Source organism: Gymnoscopelus braueri, assembly GCF_963280865.1.
Source record: "Gymnoscopelus braueri genome assembly, chromosome: 1".
Taxonomy (NCBI): domain Eukaryota; kingdom Metazoa; phylum Chordata; class Actinopteri; order Myctophiformes; family Myctophidae; genus Gymnoscopelus; species Gymnoscopelus braueri.
Window position 1 is genome coordinate 12,410,629 of NC_137603.1, and position 25,762 is coordinate 12,436,390.

The 25,762-nt window shown below is 41.1% G+C and overlaps 2 protein-coding genes across 2 annotated transcripts; both read left to right on the forward strand.

Annotated features, from left to right (window-relative positions):
* The first annotated feature begins 1,169 nt into the window (after positions 1-1,169).
* tgfbrap1 (transforming growth factor, beta receptor associated protein 1) lies at positions 1,170-14,781 on the forward strand. Its single transcript, XM_080427225.1, has 13 exons — positions 1,170-1,349; positions 2,691-3,406; positions 4,506-4,700; positions 5,161-5,315; positions 5,527-5,609; positions 5,966-6,146; positions 6,283-6,443; positions 7,412-7,469; positions 7,550-7,693; positions 9,756-9,902; positions 10,033-10,192; positions 10,329-10,789; positions 11,436-14,781. The coding sequence occupies exons 2-13, from the start codon at positions 2,710-2,712 to the stop codon at positions 11,622-11,624; spliced, it is 2,631 nt and encodes an 876-aa protein (XP_080283351.1). The 5' UTR covers positions 1,170-1,349; positions 2,691-2,709; the 3' UTR covers positions 11,625-14,781.
* A 1,057-nt stretch (positions 14,782-15,838) lies between these two features.
* LOC308085358 (F-box/LRR-repeat protein 3-like) lies at positions 15,839-22,930 on the forward strand. Its single transcript, XM_080428496.1, has 6 exons — positions 15,839-15,949; positions 17,641-17,854; positions 19,281-19,445; positions 19,648-19,770; positions 20,918-21,089; positions 21,777-22,930. Exons 2-6 carry the CDS (start codon positions 17,642-17,644, stop codon positions 22,415-22,417), a joined length of 1,314 nt encoding a protein of 437 aa, XP_080284622.1. The 5' UTR covers positions 15,839-15,949; position 17,641; the 3' UTR covers positions 22,418-22,930.
* Positions 22,931-25,762: the final 2,832 nt, after the last annotated feature.

A 25,762-nucleotide genomic window follows, 5' to 3' on the forward strand; every position in this document is an offset into this window, starting at 1 on the left:
TTTCTCTATGGAGAATAACATTGGGTCATCTTAGAATCGTCTCATATAAGAATTGTGGTCCAAAAATAAACACCGCGTGTCGGCGTTATTGTCAGGGAGGGGGTTCTGTATCGTTTATGATAGTCAGTCACTTATATTTGATACAGTCTGTTTCTGGCGAAAATGTAACTAATTCGGCGGAAGTAACATTAGCGTTTTCTCACCGTCAGTTGATGCTTCATATCCATAAGAGTCAACACGCCGGGGTCATTTGTTTATTTTTGGAACACAGTTCTTATTTGACGCGATATTAAATACGTCTATGGGATTCAGAACGGGGGTGGAAAACTGCGAACCAGGTAGACAAACAAAGGATGTGTAAATGACGTCAGACTTCGGCGGTCTATTGTCGCGACCGATAAAAATGGGTCCCCGAACCACTGTTTGGGAACCACCACTGCCTTTAAAGGGTAAGACCACTTTGGTAGAGGTTTGGGTTGTGTAGTTACCTTGCCATGATGTAACTCCAAAGGTGGGCAATAAATAAAAAAGAATTGCTCCATTGATTAGAAATTTATAATTAAAAAATATGCTCCTCATTGACTTACATTGTATGGTAAAACAGATCTCAAAGTCACTCTTTTAGCACATAAATGAACACAAACAAAGCTGATTCAGACAATATAGAGCATCACCAAACCCAGTACTGTTTGTTTTTTTAATAAAAAATTCAACTTCCTGTTGATTTAACTATTTGAAGATCTGGATCCGGATCCGCAGATCCAGTCCAGGTTTTCTACTTATTAAAAATGGCAAAATCAACACGAAGTTGACATTTTTATTAAGAAAAAAAACAGTACTGGGTTTGGTGATGTTCTATATTGTCTGAATCAACTTTGTTTGCGTTCGTTTACGTGCTAAAATAGTGACTTTGAGAGCTGTTTTACCATACAATGTAAGTCAATGGGGAGCATATTTTGAATTATCAATTTCTAATCAATGGAGCAATTATTTTTTATTTCTTGCCCACCTTTGGAGTTACATCATGGCAAGGTAACTACACAACCCAAAACTCTACCAAAGTGGTCTTGCCCTTTAACCTTACCTCAAAACCACGCCCACCTGGGCGAAACACCTGCCAAAGAGAGAGTCCGGTGCTGCCTGCCTGGGTTTAGCGGCATCACCATCAGCTGAGGGGAGAGCCAGGGAGAGAGTTATCTACTGGGCAGAGCATCTTCCCTGGGGAAGGGAACCATTCGGAATTAATTCATCATATCCACTGTCATGTCAGTGGACGGTGTGATGTTTTGACAGCTTTCCTCAATCAAATGATCTGCTAACTTCGTTAGCCACAGCTGAGCTCTAACTAGGTAGGTAACACTGGAACACAGGCTGACTCTGCTAATGTTAGCCTAACTAGCAAGCTGGCTGAAGCTAGCCAGGCAGTGTTGGCTACATTGTTGTATACCTAAACGTGGATGTATTTGTTAGTGGGAACAGACATTTAACGTGACTAGATCATATTACAACAATGTTTAGTTAACCTTAAGTTCATGATGCGGACAGCAAACGTTGACGCTAACTTCAGTGGAGCCTCTGCTAATTGAACTAGCATCCAGAGAAGAGTTGTTAGCTTGCCAAAATAGGTTAGTCACCCTTAGCCGAGGCAAAGCATACTTGTTTTACATGTCAAACAAGTACAGTAGAAGAACATTAGCTACCAGGTTGAGCAATTGGCAAATCTATGACCAGGTAAACTTGCTGCTTTAAATTGACTCAAATAACATGAGAAGGCACATTGAAAGCACACTACTTCCTGCTTACTGGGACAGGGAAAGTACAGGAGTGAATGAGTGAGAAATAGGGGATGTGGGTGAAATGTATCCAGTAAGTTCACATCCCCTGGACAAGATATGAAAATCTGCATGGGCAGGTCAAAGAGAAACGCTTTGCCCTCCCTCAATAACTATTGCTGAGGTACCCTTAGAGCTTCTCTATTCCATTGGTTCTCAAAGTGGATTGCAGGGTTCCTTTTGGGGGGGTCTAAATGTACCCTTACAAGTCTGTAACTCTGACAGTATACAAATGGAACGGTTCCATTTGTATACTGTGTGAGTTAAAGGGCAAGACCACTTTGGTAGAGGTTTGGGTTGTGTAGTTACCTTGCCATGATGTAACTCAAAAGGTGGACAATAAATCAGAAATAATTGCGCCATTGTTTAGAAATTGATCATTCAAAATATGGTCCTCGTTGATTTACATTGTAAGGTAAAACAGCTCTCAAAGTCACTCTTTTAGCATGTAAATGAACGCGAACAAAGTTGATTCAGACAATATAGAACATCACAAAACCCAATACTGTTTTTCAGGAGGTTGCCAATAAAAATAAACTACCGGGTTTGGTGATGTTCTATAGTGTCTGAATCAGCTTTGTTTGTGTTTGTTTACGTGCTAAAAGAGTGACTTTGAGAGCTCCACCTTTGGAGTTACATCATGGCAAGGTAACTACACAACCCAAACCTCTACCAAAGTGGTCTTGCCCTTTAAGGGGAGACCTTGACATTTTAAAGTTTGAGAAAAATTGCTCTGTGCAGACAAGAAGTAAAGAAAAGGCTTACATAGGTAGTATTGATCTGTAGTTGGATTTCCTTAATTCTTTAATAACATTTGTTGTTGTGATTGTTATTATATTTTTACTTTGCTTTCTACAGTGTAGATGCCTTGGTGGAGATGAGTGTGAAGGCCTTTGAGCTGGTCCCCGCGGTGGAGCGAGACCTCCTGATGGGTGACAAGGCTCGCATCAATATAGAGTGTATTGAGTGCTGTGGCAAGCACCTGTACGTGGGCACAAATGACTGCTTCATCCACCACTTCCTCCTAGAGGAGGTCACCTCCTCAAAAGGGAGACTGGCTTACGCTGCTCAGAAGCTGCTGCAGAAGTATTTGGGCCTGAAGAAACCAGTTACCGAGTTGCGGGCCGCTTCAGCTTTGGAGCGTCTTATTGTCCTCTGTGATGGAATAGTGTTCCTAGTCGATATGGTCACGTTGGAGATGGTGCCCTCCGCGGCGGGGGGCGGGGGAAAGATCAAAGGTGTGGCAACGTTCTGCATGAACGAGAACCCAGTGAACGGAGACCCGTTCTGTGTGGAGCTGGGTGTGATTTCATCCAGGCGGCGGACAGTGCAGATCTACATGGTGTATGAGGACAGGGTTCAGCTGGTGAAGGAGGTGACCACACCCGAACAACCCTGTGCCATCAGTCTTGATGGTTACTTCCTGTGCCTGGCTCTCGCTACACAATACATGATCCTTAACTACAGCACAGGAGCCTCACAAGATCTTTTCCCTTATAACAGTGAGGAAAGGAGGCCAATTGTCAAAAGGATTGGCAGGGAGGAGTTCCTCTTGGCTGCACCTGGTGGTCTTGGTGAGTTACTTCAAAAAACATGTTGGGGTTGTTTAGATGTCTTAGCTGGGATTTGATCATATATACAGACGGGTGATAAATCAAAGGAAAAGCAAATGTTATTAAGTGGTTAGGCTACCACAAGCTGCCAGAACAGCTTCACTGCACCAGTGAAGGGCATAGTTGTCATAGAAAGTCTACTGAAGGGATGGAACACAATACTAACAAAAGATATTCCCTCATTTGGTGTTTTGACGATGGTGGGGGAGAGTGCCAACATGTTGGTCCACTATCTCCCATCACCACAGTAAGGATGAAACAAAGGGTTAAGGTAGAAAGTACAAAGAAGTATTACTACTTTTTAATACTTACCGTCTGTACTCTTTACATAGTCCAACTTTGATAGCCTGTATCTTTGAGCTCTTCAATTGAGTCATGAATTATGCTGTCACTATATTGCTTTAAGCACCATGGAAATTAGCTTGCACTCACGTAATGGGTAGGATGTCGGTTATTTGAGTACTATAACACAATATCCTATATATAGTACTATACTCATAGCATTGATGTATGTTGAAAAATGGATTGATGCATTCATATCAACATTTTTAGCGGAGATGGTTTCAGAATTTACTCGGGACTAGAGTAATCTCCACATTAATGTTTGAATTTCATGCAACTTATATGTGAATAATACATTTGTTTTAGCAAGGACCCTCAAAGAGCCATAGCCTCTGGCTGTGTCCCCCCTATTGAGAAATGTCTTTTAAAAAAAGATGTTAAAATGTGCTACAAGCTTACAGCACGTTGCGATGCACTGTAGATGGGCTATTTTAGAAAAACTGAAAAATCTGTACAATAATGACATGCCTAAAATAGGGACTCCAGGTTGACAGTGGCTAGCTACACTGGCACAATAATCTTATGTACTGCATTTGAATTGATCTACTGTATATACACCATTTATGTTCCCTTCATTTTCCTCTCCTTTCCAAATTGGCCCCCGAGGTGGCCCCCACTTTGAAAACCTGTGGGCTAGTGAATACTTGTCATCTTCATGCACAACTAAAAAAAAACATCCTTTTCTCAACCCCTACACCTCTCCCACATATACCATCAGGAATGTTTGCCAATGCAGAGGGAGTGTCCCAGCGTGCCCCTGTGAACTGGGCAGAGAGCGTGATTGGTGCAGCTGTGTGCTTTCCTTACGTGGTGGCCCTAGACGAAGGCTTCATCACCGTGCACAGCATGCTGGATCAGCAGTTAAAACAGACACTCTCATTCAGGGATGGACACATTCTGCAAGACTTTGAAGGTATCCTCTCACACATGTTTTGTTCTTCCTATTTCCTTATTACTTTACATGTGCAAATTCCAATGAGCATTTGGAATTTCAAATTGGGTAAGAAAAACACCAGTTTGGTATGTTTCCCATTGACGGCACTGTGCTCTTACTGATTTTCGAAGGCTAATTAATCTTAAATTTTAAACCATAAATAATGGTGCTTCCTGTGGTAGGTAGTATTTAGTATAATCCTGAGCCACAAAACAAGAGATTACATTTCTCATTTAGGTCCCAGGCGGAAAATAAATCACCCTGGCAGGCCCTAAATAATTTACTCTTGCATTGTACCTAATCTGTTCATGTTAATATGAGCACATCGATCTCTTTTGACCCTTTTTGTCCATCCCACAGAAACGTATAGGGCTTTGGTGAACAGATGTGTATATTATATGGAGAGTGACCTGTGCATTGTACTGTATGTGTGCTCTAGGAAAGGTGATTCTGGCTTCCACTAAGGCGGTGTACATTTTAGTGCCTCTGCCTCTGGAGAGACAGATACAGGACCTGCTGGCCAGTCACAGAGTAGAGGAAGCACTTACCCTCACAGAGGGAGCCCAGAGAAACATTCCCAAAGACAAGTTCCAGGTATAAATTAGCATGATAAGTACACTTGGTAAAATCACTTCTTAAAACACACAATCTATTTTGTAATATAATTTATTTTCTTTCTTATATATATGTGTGTGTGTGTGACACACACACACACACACACACACACACACACACACACACACACACACACACACACAAATAATAGGACATTTGTTATTTACTTATTGTCAATTTCCTTTTACAGATTTTGCACAAAAGAATCCTCCAGCAGGCTGGCTTCATACAGTTTGGCCAACTTCAGTTTTTAGAAGCAAAAGAACACTTTAGGTAAGGGTTTTATTTTTGAGCTTTTGCTGAGACTTCTATTGTACTTTATGCTGTTCTGTGATTAAGATCTTCATTATCACTCAGGCCTTAATTACCTCAACTATAAACTGTTTGATAGTCTAATTTCTCTCTGCTGATCGGATCTTGGATAGCTCAATTTGAAATAGCCTACAAGACTGAATATGAAATAATTTATACAGTTTACCTTAGTCACCCTATTTATACCTAGATTGTTTCAATAGATTAGTCCTAGATGTTTGGATCCGTTCTACTCCTAGATAGAAATAAGAAGAGCTTATGTACTGTATTATTAATAAAAATAGCAATTAATTAGGCCCTTCCTTTCTTATTTTCAGGAAGGGTCAGTTGGATGTGCGGGAGCTGATATCTCTCTACCCATTGCTGCTGCCAGCCTCCTCCTCTTTCACACGCTGTCACCCTCCCCTTCACGAGTTTGCCGACCTCAACCACTTGGCTCAGGGGGATCAGGAAAAAGTGCTGCGATGCAAAAAGTTCCTCATCACATACTTGGGAGAGGTAAACAAAAAGGAAAAGGGCTGTATTTACATTGACTTCTGATGTAACACCCTTTGTAGAACATTTATCCTATAATAAATATGTTGCTGTCGGTGCATAATGTGAATTTGTGCATTGAATATTTGTACATTCCCAGGTTCGGAGCACAGAGGTGGCCAACGGCTGCATAGAGGACGTTGACACTGCACTGTTGAAGCTCTATGCTGAGCAGGACCATGACAGCCTGCTGGACTTGTTGGCTTCCGACAATGCCTGTCTGCTTGCAGATAGCGCCCCCTGGCTTGAAAAATTTCACAAGTGGGTATTGCAACTGCTACTTTGGGTTTAAGATCAGGCCCTTCATTGTTGTCTCCACCAGGCCGCACTGCCAAAGGCCAGAGATTATGTTTTCGCCCCTGTCCATCCGTCCGTCTGTGTGTGTGAGTTAGTGAGCAGCTAATCTCCGGCACTGTTGGACCGATCGGCATGAAACTTTGCACGCACACTCCCGGGAGGCTAAGGAAGAACCTTAACCTTATATTTGTCACATCGGCCTGTTATAGCGCCACCAGATTTCTGCAAAACAATTTATTTTATATTACTCCTACAGATTTTGTCCAAACCTCACTCAAATCGGTTCACATTATTTATCTCTATAGTCATATGATCAAGACGTCCGTTTTTTCATATTGCATTCTGATTGGCTACGATTGGCTTCCAAAGTTTTCAAGAGTGTTGTTTTGCTCAAAATGCCACAAATCATGGCTGATTGCCGTGAAATCTTGCATTCACATCAGGCCAAGAAAGAGCCTCCACCCCAAATCGTCCTCATTGTAATCCTCATTGTAGCGGCCATTTCACATGAACTTTTGAACCGTAGGTCGTACAATCAAAATATTTTTTCCCCTGGATTCCTTGGATCATGACGCAAGCATATAGGCCCCGGCCATTTGTGCCAGATTACATATTCTGCCATGTCACATTTCTTCAGAACCTTTTGCTACCACTTCTATAGATTCCGTCCAAAACTCACACAAATCGGTACACATTCTCTCTTGAGGCTACTTTTTCAGATCCCATTCCAATTGGCTATGATTGCCTTCCAAAGTTAGCGGGCCTTGGGTAGGCAACCCGGCCTGGCGGAAACCTGTGCTCGGAGGAGCACACTTTTCTAGTCCTGTTTCTGTTTTCACTTTAATCAGGTGTTGAGTTAGTATAAAAAATGAAAATAGGAGATCATGAGAAAGATAAATTAACTTTAACTTTTATTTCTTCCTCCATTTTAGATATTTTGCACTTGGACTCCTCTATCGTTATAGTGGGCAGGATTCAGCAGCACTACAGGTATAAAAGGAAATGGTCTTAACAGGTCCTTCAAAATCTGCAGTACCATTGTGACATTCTGTAATGACTTCTCCCTCTAGATGTGGATACGTGTAGTAGATGGGGAACTGCAGGACACCACAAGATCAGACTTATACGAGTATGTTGTGGACTTCCTTAGCTTCTGTACAAATCTGGACCTCGTCTGGAAGTATGCAGACTGGGCCCTGCAGAAAGATCCCACGGTATGTAACTCACACCTAATGTATTTTGAAAATGTCATTCAAATTTAAAAAAGGAGGGACTTTTGCTAACTGTATTTGCCACTGGCCTCTTCTTATTGGTTCATTCTAATCATATTACAGTAACTGTAACCGTCTGCTTTTAGATTTTCTTTTTTGCATCCTAAAACATGACGCATGCAAATGTGCAAGTCAGTTGCACATGTGCCTTGCACAAGTATTCAGACCCTTGAATTCTCACATCTTACTCAATTACAAAGACCTTTTATTTAAAGACTAAACATTTGTTTTATGATGACATTATTGTTATGGTAGAATATATTTATATTTGTATTCAACTCCTGTGCCTTGGAAGTTCTACGTCTACACAGATGAAATAAATTGCTCCTAACGAAGGAACAGTTGCCTTACCATTGACCGCTTCCGTGTGAACCATTAAATTAACTGTCAAGTTTTCTGGATATAAAACCCCCACTCTGTTTTAAGGATCATTGGTCAGGCTGTCTGAAGGAAAGGTATTAAAGTGAAGACAGAAGACCATGTGGAAGTTAGAGATTATGTAACACAAATCCATAAATTAGGATAATGGTACAACAATACCTAGAGAGCTCTGCCAAAAACTGGCTTGTATGGGAGGGTGGCAAGAAGGAAGCCTCAAAAGAGAATTACTCATGGGATAATGTTTCAAAGCAGTGAAAGCACTATTTGTGGTGCAAACCTAATGCTGCCCAATGCCCATACTTCACGAAATGCCATCCCTACAGTGCAGTGTGGTGGTGGCAGCACCACCATGCTGTAGCGTAGGGTGGCTTTTCAGCAGCATCTTGTTCAAATTAAATCAAGAATGGGTGGAGCAAATTACCTGGACAATAATCTAGAGAACCTGCTTCAGTCTGCTAAAAACCTGGCGCTTGGGATAGCATTCAGCAGGACAATGATCCCAAGGCCAAAGCAACATTGGAGTGCCTCAAGAGCAAAAAGTTCAATGTCCTACGGTGGCCCAGCCCCAGTCAAAGTCCTGATTGAAATCCCTTTGAGAATCTGTGGCACTATTTGAAAACTGCAGTCCACAAAGTCTCATCCAACCAAACTGAGCAACCAACGAATGAACAATTATCATCAATTATTATATAACAGTGTGCAAAGCTGGTACATAACTAATGTGCACTACCAAATATTAAAGAGGTGGTGCCATGTTTTTGCACTTTTTCTGTTTTTCATGTGTCTATGAGGTTGATAGAACTTCATTAAGCCCCCCGGTGGTGTTTTTATGGTGTTTTATGTCTTCTCTGACTATTTGGAGTTTCTTCCTGGAGGCTGAAACCTTGAGGGTCAAACGTGCCAATAGAGAAACAGCACTTTAGTGACATCACAAAGCCCACACCCTCCCCCTCATTATCATAACACAACAGGTGTGGGCATGAGGAGGAGGAGGGACTAGGACAGGTGGGTGGTGCTAAGGTGGTGGAGGAGGTGCTAAGGTGAGAACCAGGTATACTTAATGCACTGGTGGGTGTGTCTACTTAAAAACAACATTTTAACACTTACTGTACACTTTTTTTTGTTGAAAAAAATCCTTACATAATAATAATACCTTATGATCAGGTTTTAGGGTTGAAAAATATCATGGCACTCCATCTTTAATGTATGGAGTATGCAAGCAGCATATTTCAATGTTCTTTAAAATATCGAAAATGACTAATTTCAGCTTTGAAAATGTACTGTTAAAGCATATGAGTTTGCAATAAATAAAAATACCAATTGGAGGGGTTACCTGGTGGCTCAGCTCTGATCACGTGCACCTTGCGAGCGCAAGGACCCAGGTTCAACTCTGACCCTAGTCTTGTCTTGCTTGTCTCTCCTCTCACTCTGCCCTTGGCTTTGCTGTCTCTCTAAACTGACCTATCTGAAATTAAGCAAAAAAGGCCAGCAAAAAAGTACCTCTTGTAAGACAGGATTTGGAACTGTCAAGGGCACTGAATACTTTTTGTAAGACACTATTTCTCATGAAATAGTAAAACAAAAGTGTTAACCTGATAAGTTTTTGTTTTCATTGTGTTCTCAGATAGGTGTCCAGATCTTCACCAAGAGACCCACCAGTAAAGACCAGTCAGGTGAGTTGAACCCTGATGACATCATCACTTACCTGGGGAAGCACAGCCAGGCCCTGCTGATCTACTTGGAATACCTGGTGCTCGAAAGACGGTTACAGGTATGGGAAACAGACATACTCAACACTGTGCTGGAAAAGACATGTATCTGATGCAGTTAGTCAACAGAAATCTGCTGTCTGGAACCTTCTGAATGTTACTAAAACTTGCTCTTCATCTTTCTGGCTGTAGAAGGAGAAGTTCCACACACACCTGGCTGTGTTGTACCTTGACAGGGTCTTGTCACTCATGTCACAGTCTCCAGCACCCGAGGAGCAGGTGAATAGGGCCAGAGAACAACTGCAGGCTCTGCTCAGGGAGTCAAATCTGTACCGTGTACAATTGCTCTTGGGTGAGACAACTGTCTTATAAATGGCTAAAGATCCAAAGACGAATGCTTAAACTTTGGACCAAGGTCCGAGGACTTCCTGGAGATCTTGGTGCAGGCTTTCACCCTGATTGTTTCTCGTTCCCCCTGTTCTGTTTAGGTAAGCTGGGGAACTCTGAAGAGCTGCTGCTAGAGCGTGCAACACTACATGGGAAACAGGAAGAGCACGATAAGGCGTTGCAGATCTTGGTGCATCAGCTCAAAGACTTCAACTCCGCTGAGGCTTACTGTATATGGGCCGCTACTTCTAAAGGCTCCGATTTCCGACAACACTTGTTTCACCTCCTGTTGGGGGTTTACCTAGACAGAGACCTTCACGGAACCTCCAAGATAGCTGGTGGTGGTGGAGAGCTGGAGATGGCTGCAGTCGATCTACTGAACCGCCATGGGGAGGTGTTTGATGCGTGCCGGGTACTAAGCATGCTCCCTGAGGGCTGGTCACTGCAGCTTTTGAAGCCCTTTTTGGGTCGTGCTGTTCGCGCCAGTATGCATGCCTGCCGAACCTCCCAGATTGCCGTGGGGCTGGCACGCTCTGAAAACCTTCAGCTACAACATGACAGGGTGAGCACAACTAATTTATGACATGACTAATTTAAATAGATAACCTTTATTTAACACTTCAATCCTATGGATTTTCAGATTTAGTCATAGCTTGTTTATTTTGTAGGATTATTAATCAGTCACTTCATTTTCAATGTTTTTATTTTATTTTTAACCTGTAATGTTTACCTTCTGTTTTCTTCGTTCATGTTTATGTTAATGCAACATAAATGTATTTATTAACCAGTTCCTTCACTCACTGTCCTGTAGCAATTAAGCAATACTACAAGAGGCCATGGTATATCATGCATGTAATCATGATCTGCCACAGCCTTGTGTATTATTGCTTAATAGATTACTACGGCTGATATATAACAGCCTCAAATGTATTATTGCTTTTAGAAGACAGTTGCCAGTGATTTTCAACAAGACTTACTGACAGTTTTAACCACAAATGTTGCTAACCCCATCTAGAGTAGCAGTAGGTTATCTTGATTACACAACAGAGAACCTCAAGGCGTTATAATTAGCCTAATGTAAAAAATAATAATAAATAAAACAACTTCAAAGATTGCCATGTTTTAGGTGAAATTAATATTTATTCAATTAAACGATAATATTATTAATCAACTGAATATAATGTTTTCTAATATGCCATCTCTCTCAGCTGAAAGAGCGGAAAAATCCAGTGATTGTGTCAGAAACGAAGGGATGTCACCTGTGCCACAACACCTTCAGTGAACCTGACGTGGTATGTCTGCCAGGCGGAGTACCTGTCCATACACACTGTGCTGCCCAAAGAGTGAGAGACTCTCCCACGAAGAGACTGCTAACCAATAGCAGCAACCATACATGAGACTCCATCTACTGAGCCGCAGTGAGGTTTGGCTGTGATTGGAAGTGCAACACACAAGTCTGATACGTTACGTTTGTGATGGTTGAGGATTATGGAGCTCACAAAAAGCACAGAACACCCATTACCCTGACGAATAGAAGCAACCATGGAGGTCACTGAGAAAGGCAACGCTGCCTTTGTGTGTGTGTGAGAGAGATGAATTAAGCTATTTATTCCAGTGCCGCTCTCATACAGCCCTTTCACACTGTGATGTAACGAACATAAATAATTTACTGCCCCTAATCTACATTCATATAGAAAAGTATGTCTGAAATAAGGCTTTTGCTAAAGCTGTCCTTTTCTGTGCTGGTAATTTCATAATTTGATAATAGATGTTCTGTCTGCATATGTATTTTGTCCCAAGGACATCGGACATAAGAATTGTCTTAACAAAACTACATGATCCTATGTTTTCTGTCGAGGTGACTTGTTCACATTGTCTTGTCATGCTCAGTACATAAAACTAATCTGGATGAATGATGAAATGCATCAAAGACTCGAGATAACATCATTGTTTATGAAACTTCTGTTTCTGTCTGTGAATTTCAGATCGGTGTCACTCTTCAGCCTAAATTATACTTTGTCATTTTGCTCAAATTAACAGATTCACAAGTGAAGAACAATGTATCACAAAGCATAATTGAGGCTTTATTACAGAGTCCATTACTCTGTTTCTATACTCTGTCTACAGACGATGCTTATTTAAACCATTTATAAGCCACATTTTATCATTTGTCGTACAACGGTGTCGTGTAATAATAGCTGATCTACAAGCTCACAACGTGTCGCATCGTGACACGTTGTGAGCTTGAAGATCTGCTATTTTTTTGCATTATCTCTATTATGACATGCCCAAATTAGGGAAGCTATGTAAAAAGTGGTTAAGAAATAATGCACTCAGTAGAGTGCAGACCTCCGCCAAGGCCTAAAAATCTCACTGGTTTGCTCGTTTGAAAGTTTGGGTGATGGTGGAAGGAAAGGTCATGGGGTTACAAAGACTACAGTATATGTGTCCTCTTGGTACGAATGTGCACAGCAAAGTTAATTCCACTCCAGCTATTACTTTTTGAGGTTTGGCGGTCAGACACACTAATGGACCGGGATGAACGTAACAAAGTGAAAATGAAATGAGCCCTGCTATTTATGGTGGAAGCTAGCCATATGGCAACAATAATGGGAAATCCTATTGTAGACTAAATGATTTACCTCAGTCAAAACTAAGCCTCATTTGGGGTTCAGATAAAGACTGGGAGGGTTAGGATAGACAGAAAAGGACATAATGTCATGTAAACGCAAAACGTAAAGAGAGAACTTTATGGTTGACGTCCTTTTAATGATAATGTGAAACCTGATATGAAATGTCATATGAAGTTTACACATACAGGTCTGGAAAAGCTGAAAATAACATATTTTCAACCATATATTAAATTCTCCCAACATAGATGCGCACACACACAAACTTGCTTTGTTATATCGTCTTTGTTACACTATATCTAGTTGGCTTGGACTTGTATGGTCAATGCAACTAATGAATCTTACTTGGGATGTATCAAGAGGGATCAATAAATGATGCTCCTCTGAAAAGCTTGGCATCACAGGCATTCTGAGAATCTGTGGGTGGAGGCATATACCGTCTACCAATGTTATGGTTGGAAGTGTGGCTGCCAACCTGTGTGGCACATCTATGCCCCTTTCTCACAGCTTTTCTCTCACTCTCGACTATGCTGTCCCCTAAGCAAAAATGCTCTAAATTTAGTCACTTTATGCCAACATGGGAAGTGTACATTTGTTTAGCTATCTATCGGCCTATGGTGAAAGGAACGTTTTGTTTTCTCATAAAATTTCAATAGCAAAAGTAACAACTTTCACAGACTACAAATTATGCATTCATTGTTTTACTGTGATTGGATATGGCTATACCATATCCATACTTGGGAAAATGGTACGTCATTTCTATTAGAATATATGAAATGTCTGAAATATCCTACTGTAGCATGGATACCTTTAACAATAATAGCTGAAATCATCTTTCATTAATAGCCTAAACCAAAAACAAAAGGTCACAGATAAACTTAAAGGTTACTCCTACTAATCAAAAAAAAAAAGTACTGTCTTGTTTTTGGGTAGAGTATGCCCTATAACTAATTCACAGAAAAGATAAATGTATCTAATTTGTTGTAAAAGCACAGTTATAAACAAGATAGTTATCAACAAGAAGGTTATCAACAGAAGTTACCTTTCCTCTATAGACTTTCCTCTATAGACTAAAGGGTGTGTGATTTATCTGTTTTGCATGATTTTCCTTTTCTTGCACAATGTTTGTCATCAGCTGTTTCCAGTCTCAGTTGTGGCACTATCTCGCACAATGGCACTCCATACAGAGTAATGGAAATCAATTGTGTAAAAAATGATGTTAATGGTGTGCAGCTGCATGGTGGGGTAGGAAACTGAGTCCTTACATTTTTGCTTTCCAACACTGTGCCAATCATCCACCCCAAACTCTCCCAAAAATCAGCTATCATCCCAATCTTGAAAGTCTGCTGGGATGGTCATGTCAAGCCTAAAAGTTGTCTATCGTCCTAATTTTTAAGGAATGTTAGGTGAGTAAACAAAATGAGAAAAACAATGGGGAGAAAACAGTTTGTCTGCTTTATTGTTTTGCCATTCAAACCAATCTTAATCTATCCCTTATGTTTAACAACAAAGCCTTTGCAGGTTTCCCATGTTTCTGTAGTGCCCGTGCTGTTGATTTTGGCCTTTTGTAAATTGTACCCATTTCTAGATAGAAGTCTGTCTAAATCTGGGCATATTTCTTGGAAGATGATTCTCAAATTGTTGTAGATAGGTTAATTCAACATGGCAAATTCACAGCATATGCACAACATGGCAGAACATTCTAAATGTAGCTTGCTGAACAATCCCTCCAATAACAGCCTATCACGACTTTAAATACTTTTTAAAAGAATTAATGTGGAAAAATCTAAATGTATTTTATAAATATATCTATACTAGTATGTATATACTGTATTTATACCTGTTTGTTGCTTTGTAAATCAATGCCAATGTGGTTGGAATGTACAAACTGTAAAGCCGTCCCATTTTAATAAACATAAACTGTATGCTAACAACCCATAGTGTAATAATTATTTTACATTTCATAGTAAAAGTGCTGTGCATAACCATCTCTAATCAAGATTATTTCATGACGGGAGAGGTGCAGTCAAAAAGTAAGGATTCATCACACAGAAGCTACCACTATTGATTGAATCAGGTACCACCTGTTAGGAACCTGTTGCAAGGTCCCTTGTAGGTAGATCTAGACCAGTAGTTCTCAAAGTGGGGTCTGATGACCCACATGGGTCCTTGAGGGAGTTTACAGCGGCCTCCAGCAAGATTAGTTGTAACATCAAAGCCAGTTTAACTTAACCACCCTATTTGATACATTAGCTATTTAGAAATTGTGACATCTTGAAAGATTTGGAAGAATCTTATAACTCTAAACACAGAAATCTTGCCATGGACCCTGAGCAATTCATTTATATTTTATTGTGGATGTTATGGCACATAGACAAACTAATATCCAAAGCCACTCTAGCAGTCCTCTATTAAGTTCTTTATTAACAATGTAATTACAGAACTGTAATGTAATTATAGAACTTGGGCTGGTTGATGCATATTATCCCCTGAGGTCCTAGTGGTGGCAGTAACTCTTCAAACAGGACCAAGAGACACTTCTATATTTTGATGCCGATACTTTTATATTTTTACTCAAGTACATTTTGATTACCGGACTTTTACTTGTAACAGGGTAGTTCTACATGTCAATATTGATACTTAAGTAACACACACATGTGAGTAGGCTCCTTCTTCCACCACCACTAAACTTGAGGATTCTTGAGTTTTCTGGTTTTGTTTTTTGAGGCTACAGCTCCCCCTGCTGAACATTCGCTGCAAGTGCAGGCATTTCCCTTGGACACAACAACAAACGCCATTCTTTAGCCGGCAGGGAAAAGTACCGAGACAGGAGGACACGAGTTGTGGCAAAAAAGGTAGGTCAGGCGTTTGGAAACGACATACTTTTACAAATCTCTAATCAAATCGTGTGAATTGTATCATTGACCAACACCCCTGACACATCGCCATTGTGTTATGGTCCAATGTGCACTGAATGACTGAATGTGCTTGATTGGTTGATTGGTCGACTCGAACACAGTTTTCTTGTGTGGGTCCTGGTTGACGAGACTGATCGTCTTTTATCCCCAAGCATCGGTTGCAACTAAACGCAGGTAAGACCATGGGTAACTAACCAACAATATAAAGTCGTTGTCTTTAGCTGGAACTTGACTGTACCTACGTTTTTTTAAACTGGAGATGACGTGTATGCTAATCAAACGTTACGTCATCCTCTTGTCATGTAATCAGCAAACGTCAATTATGTAAAACCACAACCAACAAACAAAAAAAATCCAAGTGTGGCCAAATGTTAGCTGGATTAGTTTGAAAAGATGAATGAATGACAAACGGGTATATCAGTCACTCAGGATGTTTTTGTGGTTGGAACTAGTGGGAGGTGTGTCTACTGTTACTGTAGCTCTAATCTCTCAAGAACAGATTCTGCATAGTCAAAAACAGCAGAGGGCGCTGTTTTTCCTTTTCATTTGGCGCTGGGTGCCCAGATTGCTGTAGCTCTGGTCCAGAGCGTTAGTGAGTTCTCTCTGCCAGGCGCGCTGCTGTGCTCATAGACCGAACATTCCACTGCCGTGCCAGGTCTCCGTCTTTAGTAAAAATAAACAAAACTATTTAGCTACTCACTGAAACAAAGGCTATTTTGTGTTGTTGAAAGTCTATTCTCCAGGGTGGGAAGCCTCTTAGGACCCCATCTTCTCTGTATAATAAACTTTTTGGGCAGAAAATAAAATATGTCCGCCAGCCTATTTGTAATGTTCTCTTCTACAATCTTTTAGATAATTAGATGCATATGCACATTGCTTACACCTTTGCTCAGCATCAACAGTCCTGCTCAGTCGCCACACACACACACACACACACACACACACACACACACACACACACACACACACACACACACACACACACACACACACACACACACACACACACGAAGGAATACACTGAGGACACCAGCTGGAGTACTCATCCAATATCATTTTGACTATGCATGCACCTCATGGTACTCTAGTCTAGTAGACCTCTCAAAACAAACTGGTCAGGTTACTAGTTGGCCTCACACCTAGAACTCACCTAACCCTTGCTCATTATGCTAGGGTGGGATGGCTCAGGACAGAGTAAAGCAACTTGCAATGGGCCTGGTCTTCAAGATGCTCAAGAGAACAGGGATACATACCCATGTACCTGTCAAACTACTTCATTAGCGTTAAAGACACACACAGGCACAACACCAGTGGAAGCTCCACTGATCTCGTTCAACCCAGATTTGGCACAAACAAGGGGTTAAATTCGTTCTACTGCTATGCCACCAAAATGTGGAATGCCCTTCCAACAGACATAAAAAAGGGTGAGTCCTTAGTACCCTCCTTCAAAACCGCCATAACAAGCACCTGTCTGCAAATTGTGACTGGTCCTAGAAAAGTCTTCTAAAAGTCTTCTAAAAGTCTTCTAAGCTTAACACTAGAAATGTCCCCCACCCCAACTGTTTACTGTACATACGTTTATTGCTACTAGTATTGATGATGTCTTTTGATTGATTGATGTAGTTTATTTAGAAAGACATGAGAATAGTACATGACAGTACATAACAGTACATGGAAGTACAAATTCACAATACAAGGTCTACTAAACTAAACTAAACTGTCTTGTATGTTATTGTATATTATTGTATGTCTTTAAATGTCTGATGAATTGAATATCAATAAATCTAAACGCACGCACGCATGCACACACGCAATGGCTTAGGTGACTGAATCTGAGTACCGGTACTCCTGTTTCATTTCTCTAGAATGAAAAGAGGTGTTCAAAGGAAGGAGGAGGAAGATGGTGGAGGCACCAGTGTTGAGCCTCAGGGTGGATGTTGTAAACGGTCCTGCAACCAGAGAGACAAGGAAGATGAGGAGTCACTGGAGGAACGGGTCCGCTGGGAGTGTCTACCACAAGAGCTCTTGCTTCACATCTTTATGTACTTGCCTCTACTGGACCGGGCTTTTGCCTCTCAGGTACCCATGTCATTATTTGCCATCAATAGAGTGCTGCGGGAATGGCGTGTTTTTGTCGGCCAACCTGGCATTTACTCCCGCCATGGGTCCCCATCGTTGATTTACAATGGAATTTTTGCATTGGGTTTTACATAAATTAAACAATAATAAGCTCTGTAACAAACAAAGGCTTATGTTGGTAATCACAAATAAACACTATTTGTATGATTTATTTGCCATTTGCATTTTGCACATAAGTAGGCTACTTTAGTTAGCTTAAACCACACAGGGGACTAATATATTTTATAATGCCCATAGCATGAAACTCTTAGTTTAGACCAGGGGTCTTCAACCTTTTCAGGCCAGGGACCCCCAAACTGATGGGGAGATGGAGCAGGGACCCCCTACCTCGTAGGGTAGGGGGGGCTACCACATATATTGTATATTTATGTATACAATTGTGTTTTATATTGCCTGCTCCTATACGCACCTGCCCCAGTAGGTGTGCAAAATTAAAATTAAAATTCTCTACAAAATATGTATAAACATACCATGTTATTGTGCATTGTGCCTCCATTTATCTGTTTGCTATGCATTCATGTTATGTTTAAAGACAATTTGACATTTTGGGGAAAAAAATATTTTTATTTTATTTTTTAAACAAAAATATTGTTTAATCAAACAACAATTTCGCGGACCCCCTGCAGTACCTCCGCGGACCCCCTAGGGGTCGCGGACCCCCTGTTGAAGACCTCTGGTTTAGACCTTATTATCGAAAACCATGTGGTAAAAAGTATAGGAAATCTAGCAAGGGAACCCATTCCGACCTCACTTCTGTGTTTTATGAAACTGTTGCCCCCAGTCTCTGGTCACACTGTAGCTTATAGAAGCAGATAGATATTGCCTCTTATCCACTCTGTTTGAAGTTACGCCGTTAGAACTGTAGCTAGTAGCTTAGGCTATACTTCACATAAAATAAAATAAAAATGCCAACCATGGCTTGCTCAACTGAAAGGCAATATATATGGTACTTGCCTTTCAGTTGAGCAGACAAGCCATGGTTGGCATTTCATTTTAGAGTAATACTCAATTAATACTTAGTAGATCCTCAGACATAGTAGTTTAATGCATAATCATTCAATTGATCCTTTATTCTTCATTCTATTCTTGATGTCTGATTTGTTGACTGAGCAGTGCCCACTGGTTAACCGGAACAGTGGGGCCTGAGAACACTAAAATATTAATTTTATATAACAAACATTTTTCAATTACATTTAACAAAGTTATAAATGCTACAAATTGCTACAAAACCTGTGATAGTCAGTCATTTTGGGGCTAAATCACAAGTTGAAGGATACATTTAGGTCTGATGTGCCGTCCTGAAAATCATCCTTTCATTTGAAAAAAAAAAAACGTAATTTGTTTTCACTTCTGCCCTCCCGTATAGGTGTGCCGTGGCTGGAACCATGCTTTTCACATGCCAGAGCTGTGGCGATGCTTTGAGTTTGAGTTGAACCAGCCAGCCAGCTCCTATCTCAAGGCCACACATCCAGACCTCATCAAACAGATCATCAAAAGACACTCCAACCACCTACAGTATGTCAGCTTCAAGGTGAGACGAGGGACGGAGTAGGATGAATGAAAATAAATGGAGGGATGGGATAAAGTGTATGACATAGTGGGAAGGTGATAGAGGTTAAGGAAAAGAAGGAACATGACCGAAGTGTGCAGCCAAGTGGCGTTTCTCCTCAGTTTAATAACTCCCACACTGAATGGAGGGAGATATTACTACTGTATGTATTTTCTTTCCCAAGGTGGACAGCAGCACAGAGTCCGCTGAGGCAGCATGTGACATCCTCTCTCAGCTGGTGAACTGTTCTCTGAAGACCTTGGGGCTGATCTCAACAGCTCGGCCCAGCTTCATGGAGCTACCCAAGGTAAGCTGCAACTGACGCCATCGTCAACATATGTAAACCATCGCATGGAAAGTCATCCAGTACTTAACCACATTAATCTTGTATCCCTATTTTGGGCGAATATTTCAGATATTTTCAATTAATGTAGATAATGTAGATCTGCTTTTTGTTGCAACAAAATATGTAGCGCTTAAGTGGTTCAGTGTCTTGGTCTGCAGGGTACGTGATGTTATTTGCTTTTACAGCTTGAGGCACATTATGTCCTTGTGATACAGTAGCATCATTGTATTTCTTAACATTGATTATCATATTGCAGTGTACTTTTCATGAGCTAGGCCAAACAATAGACTCATTTGAGGTAAATACGATGACAATATACAGACTGGGGTAAAAATGGGGAAGATGAGAAACAGAAGATGCTGCTGGTTATTCAGATGTAGGGAGATGTAGGGCAGCAACGTGATATTGATACTTATCAATAACACAGTTGATGGGTTCGGAAGGTTGACAGCAGCGGTAAGACACAGCTTGGTGCTAACAGACTAAAAAGGTGGCCATAATGAAAAAGCACAAGCCACCACAAAAACACTGGCTTTTATTTTGTTTTATATGGCAATTTTATTATCAGCCTGTGTGCCCTATCCAGTTAAAGTGATTCAACAAATAAAGTGGAAGCGGGACATAATATTTGCTTTGCCGTTTAGACATAGGCAAACCTGCACATTGTCAGCAGAATATTACTTGACTTCAAGTCAAGTAAAATCACATTCACATTTCCAGGGGTTTTGTTTACTTGGTAAAAATAAATAATACTGAGTGGAACCAAATTACTTAACCATTTAAGCCCTATCTTATACTTCGGCTATTTGAAAATGGCAGATCTACAAGCTCACCATGTGGCTTCGACCCCCCAAAAAATCATATTTGAACTCGGGACCCCCACCCTGGTACGCACTTGGAATGTAGGAGTTGAGGCATTACATTTAATTTGACTTTGAAAATAGAAAATACCCCCTGGTAGTCCCGACCCACAAGTTGAGAACCACTGATCTAATAGATCATCTATTTTTGACCCATTTTTGAAAAGGGCCTGGCCAAAATAGTGCCGCCAGGGTTAATGTGCTTAAAACTGTGAGTCACAGATATGTCTTTTGTGTCTGTTCAACAGTCTCACTTCATCTCAGCACTCACAGTGGTGTTCGTCAACTCCAAGTCACTGTCCTCTCTGAAGATCGATGACACGCCCGTAGATGACCCCTCCCTCAAGGTCCTGGTGGCCAATAACAGTGACACGCTCAAACTGCTGAAAATGAACAGCTGTCCTCATGTTTCACCTGCAGGTACCGACAGTTGGAGGAAGGCGAGGGCGGGGAGATGTTGCAAAGAAACATAATACATTAGAGTGTGAAAGGAAAGCAAAATATGTAGAGTGAGTGTGGAATGAGAGAATGAAGCCTGATTTATACTTAGTTGCACAACGGTGTTCCGCTGTGAAAATAGCTGATCTACAAACTCAAGGACATGTTGTGAACTTGTACTGTAGATCTGCTATTAGGTGAGGACACCGTCGTATAGCAAAGTATAAATTAGGCATTACATGAGCATTGTATGTGGCAAAGGGAGAAATGTGATTCTTTCACATAGTTGTCTCAGTTCACATTCATTAATGTGTCTTTAAGATTTTGTTGGACAGGAGCCTAGAACCCCATTTGCATCTATTTGCTACATGGTTGTGTATAAATAATTGGCTATAATAACATAAACTTAATCAAGTTTTGTGCTGTTGAAAACTATTTCTTATTCTGAATGTCTAGACGCCTCTGCCCACTTCAAAGCTCCAAATCTGCAAAAAGTTGTTTATCAAGTGCTCTTGTAGGTGAAAATAAACATGTACATTTGTATATTTTAGTACACCTTTGACCAAACGACAGGAGGGCAACTTGCTCATTTGTTGTGCGCAAATATAGCTGGAACAAGCTTTCCCTGTATGCCTTTTTAACGCTATTAACATTTCCTCTAAATCCTAGGTATCCTGTGTGTAGCGGATCAGTGCCATGGACTGAGGGAACTAGCCCTTAACTACCATCTGCTGAGTGACGAGCTGCTCATCTCACTCTCATCAGAGAAACATGTGCACCTGGAGCACCTTCGCATCGACGTGGTGAGCGAGAACCCTGGCCAGCACTTCCACACCATCAAGAAGAGCAGCTGGGATGTGATGGTGCGTCACTCACCCAAGTTTAACCTGGTCATGTACTTCTTCTTGTACGAGGATGAATTCGGCCCTTTCTTCCGTGACGAAATCCCTGTCACGCACCTTTACTTTGGCCGTTCCGTCAGTAAAGACTTTCTGGGCCGGGTGGGCCTCAACTGTCCACGTCTGGTGGAACTGGTGGTGTGTGCCAACGGTCTGCGGCCGCTCGACGAGGAGCTGATCCGCATCGCGCAGCACTGCACGCAGCTGTCGGCCATCGGCCTCGGAGAGTGCGAGGTGTCCTGCAGCGCTTTTGTGGAGTTTGTCAAGATGTGTGGACACAGGCTAACACAGCTCTCCATCATGGAGGAGGTACTGGTGCCAGATAACCGCTACGGGTTGGATGACATCCACTGGGAGGTTTCCAAGCATCTGGGCCGGGTCTGGTTCCCAGACGTGATGCCGACCTGGTGAAGGTTCAGTTGGAGGGGAGATGTGTGTGTATAGGTCATTTTGAGTGAGCTTGTGTGGATCTCTTCCTGGATCCTTACCTCAAAGCAAACCATTTCTTTCTTTTTTTTTTCTTGTTCCACGATTTAGCCTTCTGTTTTTTCTAGCCACCCCAGAACTGCCTGTCAACAGTCGCGACATGTCTGGATATGTGGTTGATATTGTAATATGTAGAGAATAACATTTGTTTGAGAAGACATTGAGCATAATCTCATAAACTTCACACAGCAAAATCCTGATTGTTAATTTGACGCTGAGAGTGTAAAGATGAACCCTTAAGGGTTATATTAACACTTAAGACTTAGCTGAGCATCACTTCTACACATAAAAATGTATATTATGTAAATACATTTATTTAGCTCCCACTTCTACACATAAAAAAAAACTAAATTGTATATTATGTAAATACATTTATTTAGCTCCCACCCATACCATTAAGCACTTTGGTCTCAGAACCCTTTGGAAATGGACACATGAAGTAGGCAAATGAGTATCTTAACAACACAATGATAAGATACGGGACACAGTATCTCTATAGTCATGTGATCTAGACGGATCTGTCCAATATTTCATATTCCATCCTGATTGGCTAAGGTTGGCTTCCAAAGTTTGCAGGATTGGTCCGTTTTGAACAAAATGTCGCAGCGTGCGATTCCCACTAGGCTGAGGAAGAAATGCCACCTTTTCACATTGGCCTATTATACCGCCACCAGGAGGCCACAATAAGCTATCTGACCTGTGCTCCCAGGAGCACTTTTTCTAGTTTCTTATCTTGTTATGATTTGAAGTGTATTTTCACCACAGTCACCTACAGTAACACACTACACAATAACAACATGAGCTGTTTTTTCCCCCCACTACCTTCCAGTTTTCTGTTAACTTTAGACACCTTTGTTCACAGGAGGTTATGGTTGTGACAGAGATCATAAGCATGTACAGACATTTACATTGGTGGTTCTTAAATTAGAGTCTGGGGACCCTCTGGGGGTCCTTTAGGGGGTTCCAGTCGGTCCCAGGGAAATGAGTTGCAGTTTAACTTCACCGTGTGTAAGCTGATCGTCTGGCTATACAAGACTATCTCCCCATCTACACTGTAGCGACAGTAGTACAGAAGAATTCTGTTCTAATCTAAGTAGGTAAGTAGGTACACTTTAGACAGTAGTAGTAGTAGTACAGAAGAATTCTGTACTAATCTAAGTAGGTTGGGAGAGGCTTATTGTCGGTATCAGCCGATAACACGGGAGGCTGTCCCCGTTACAATGCGCCAGACCCCTGGGAGGTGGATTGCTGAGGTGGAGCGCCACATCAGCTCCCAGTACTTTCCGCACGACTTGCTGCACCCAAGCCGCACGTGCTGCACGACTTGCTGCACCCAAGCCGCACGTGCTACTCATACACTGAGTTGGCGGTGTCTGGGATCAAACCCATGACCTTGTGGTCCAATGGCGAGAGCTCTACCGACTGAGTTACCCGGACACAATATTCTCATATTGGGGTCCCTGACACAACATATGTGTCACCCCCTGTCCCCTGTATTGGTATGGACTAGATAACAGAATGTTTTTGCTTCTGTGTTCTGAGAACTGAGAACTGACTGACTTTGACCATAATGCAAGTCAGTGACACGGATATGTGTGTACTGATGTTTTCCTACTGTATGTTTGCTACATTTCTGTGTTTCCCAACTAGTGTTGCAAAGGGGTGGACATTTTCCAAGGGAATTTAAGCTGGGGAATTTTGGAAATGTGCACAATTTGCATTATGTTAAAAAGTGCCTTTTTAATAGTGAACTTCTTTGTGGGGAAATACACATAAAAGCAATTGGTCTTATGGCATGTTTTGGTGAAAAGTATGCCCATTTATTTGGGCCATCACATTTAAAGTACAGGCTGCTATGCGGCTCTCACATCTACATCACACTTCTGATCCATGTGCAAATCAGTGATATTAGGCTACGGTTTCTGTTGTCTGACAACAGTTCATGTTACGTTTGTGCCGTTTACCGTCCACCAGTCTCCATATATGGTCATGTTGACGTGGGTTTGTGACCATGAGCATGTTTGTCCACTGTCCGCAGACCCACATGGGAATTTTAATATAGGTTAGTAATGCATGCACTGAATTCAGCAGCACACTCATCCACAGGTACAGATAATTTGCCAGCATCCCATTAAATTGGAAGTCAGTAAAATTACAACCTCGAATGAATGCACAGTGCATCCTGTCACGTGCAGCCCACACTACTGCACTGTCCGAGCCAAAGGAAGTTTTTATTAATTTACTGGAGTGAATATATAAAATATATTCACTCCAGTATATTAATAAAAACATCCCTGCTAGCTAGCTAGCTAGCTAGCTAGCTAGCTAGCTAGCTAGCGAGCAAAAACTAGCTAGCCGTTACCATGTAGCAGGTAGCTTGATTGAGCATGCTAATTAAGGCATTTTAAATGTTTCCATTTTATAAATTTGATCACTTATTAGTGGCTCAAATTGTCAAAGTACTTTTCATCATTAGTTAACTTGCTGATTTAGTTAACAGTACATTTCACTTTGCTTGTATTTGACAAGTTAATAGATGTATTTGGCAAATTAATTAATTATTAATGGACTTGTTTCTATCTTCATATGACATGGTAATTACAGCCTGAGCTAAATCTTTTCCATTATATTCCCATTATTTCCCATTCATTCCCATGGAAAGTTTCCACCTTGAATATTCCTGGAGTTTTGCTACCCTATGCATGCCTTTCTTTCCAGTATAAAAGTCAAAGGTGTTATGATACAAAAATGGCAGAGCATTTATTTTAATTCTGGAAATGTCATATAATTTATATAGCTATCCCACTGATGCACTTTTTTGTCTATTGGAGGATCACAATTTTGGTACATGAAGTTACAATGACATCAAGGCGTGAAAGCAACCCTATCTGGTTGTCAAATCATTTGTCCTTTGGCACACTGTAAAATCCTCTGTTTAATTTAACACCCATACAGATCCATTTGGTTACATTTGTACACTCGAGTTACAGATGTATACATGAACACTGAGGATTTTACAAAAATATACTTAAATTGAATATTTGTCTAGCGATATGCTCAGTTCTGAGATGAGTGGACCAAAGTAGTTTGTTTCACATCCTGAATGTCATTGTTGCCATTTTATGCTAATTTGTGTCATATTTAGATTGTGCTGAGAATGCTGAGAAGACATGAACCTATCTTGCTCAGCAGAAAACCGGTTAGTCCTGCTAATATCACATGCAGAATAATCTGTTGTAAAACTAAAAACTGCTACATCATTGTACCTTT

Coding starts and splice junctions, on each gene's coding strand:
- tgfbrap1 (XM_080427225.1), top strand. CDS start 2,710: ATGAGTGTGAAGGCCTTTGAGCTGGTCCCCGCGGTGGAGCGAGACCTC. Junction 5,316..5,526: donor TTCCCAAAGACAAGTTCCAG/GTATAAATTAGC, acceptor TTCCTTTTACAG/ATTTTGCACAAAAGAATCCT. Junction 6,444..7,411: donor TGGCTTGAAAAATTTCACAA/GTGGGTATTGCA, acceptor CCTCCATTTTAG/ATATTTTGCACTTGGACTCC.
- LOC308085358 (XM_080428496.1), top strand. CDS start 17,642: ATGAAAAGAGGTGTTCAAAGGAAGGAGGAGGAAGATGGTGGAGGCACC. Junction 17,855..19,280: donor ACCGGGCTTTTGCCTCTCAG/GTACCCATGTCA, acceptor CCTCCCGTATAG/GTGTGCCGTGGCTGGAACCA. Junction 21,090..21,776: donor TCCTCATGTTTCACCTGCAG/GTACCGACAGTT, acceptor TCTAAATCCTAG/GTATCCTGTGTGTAGCGGAT.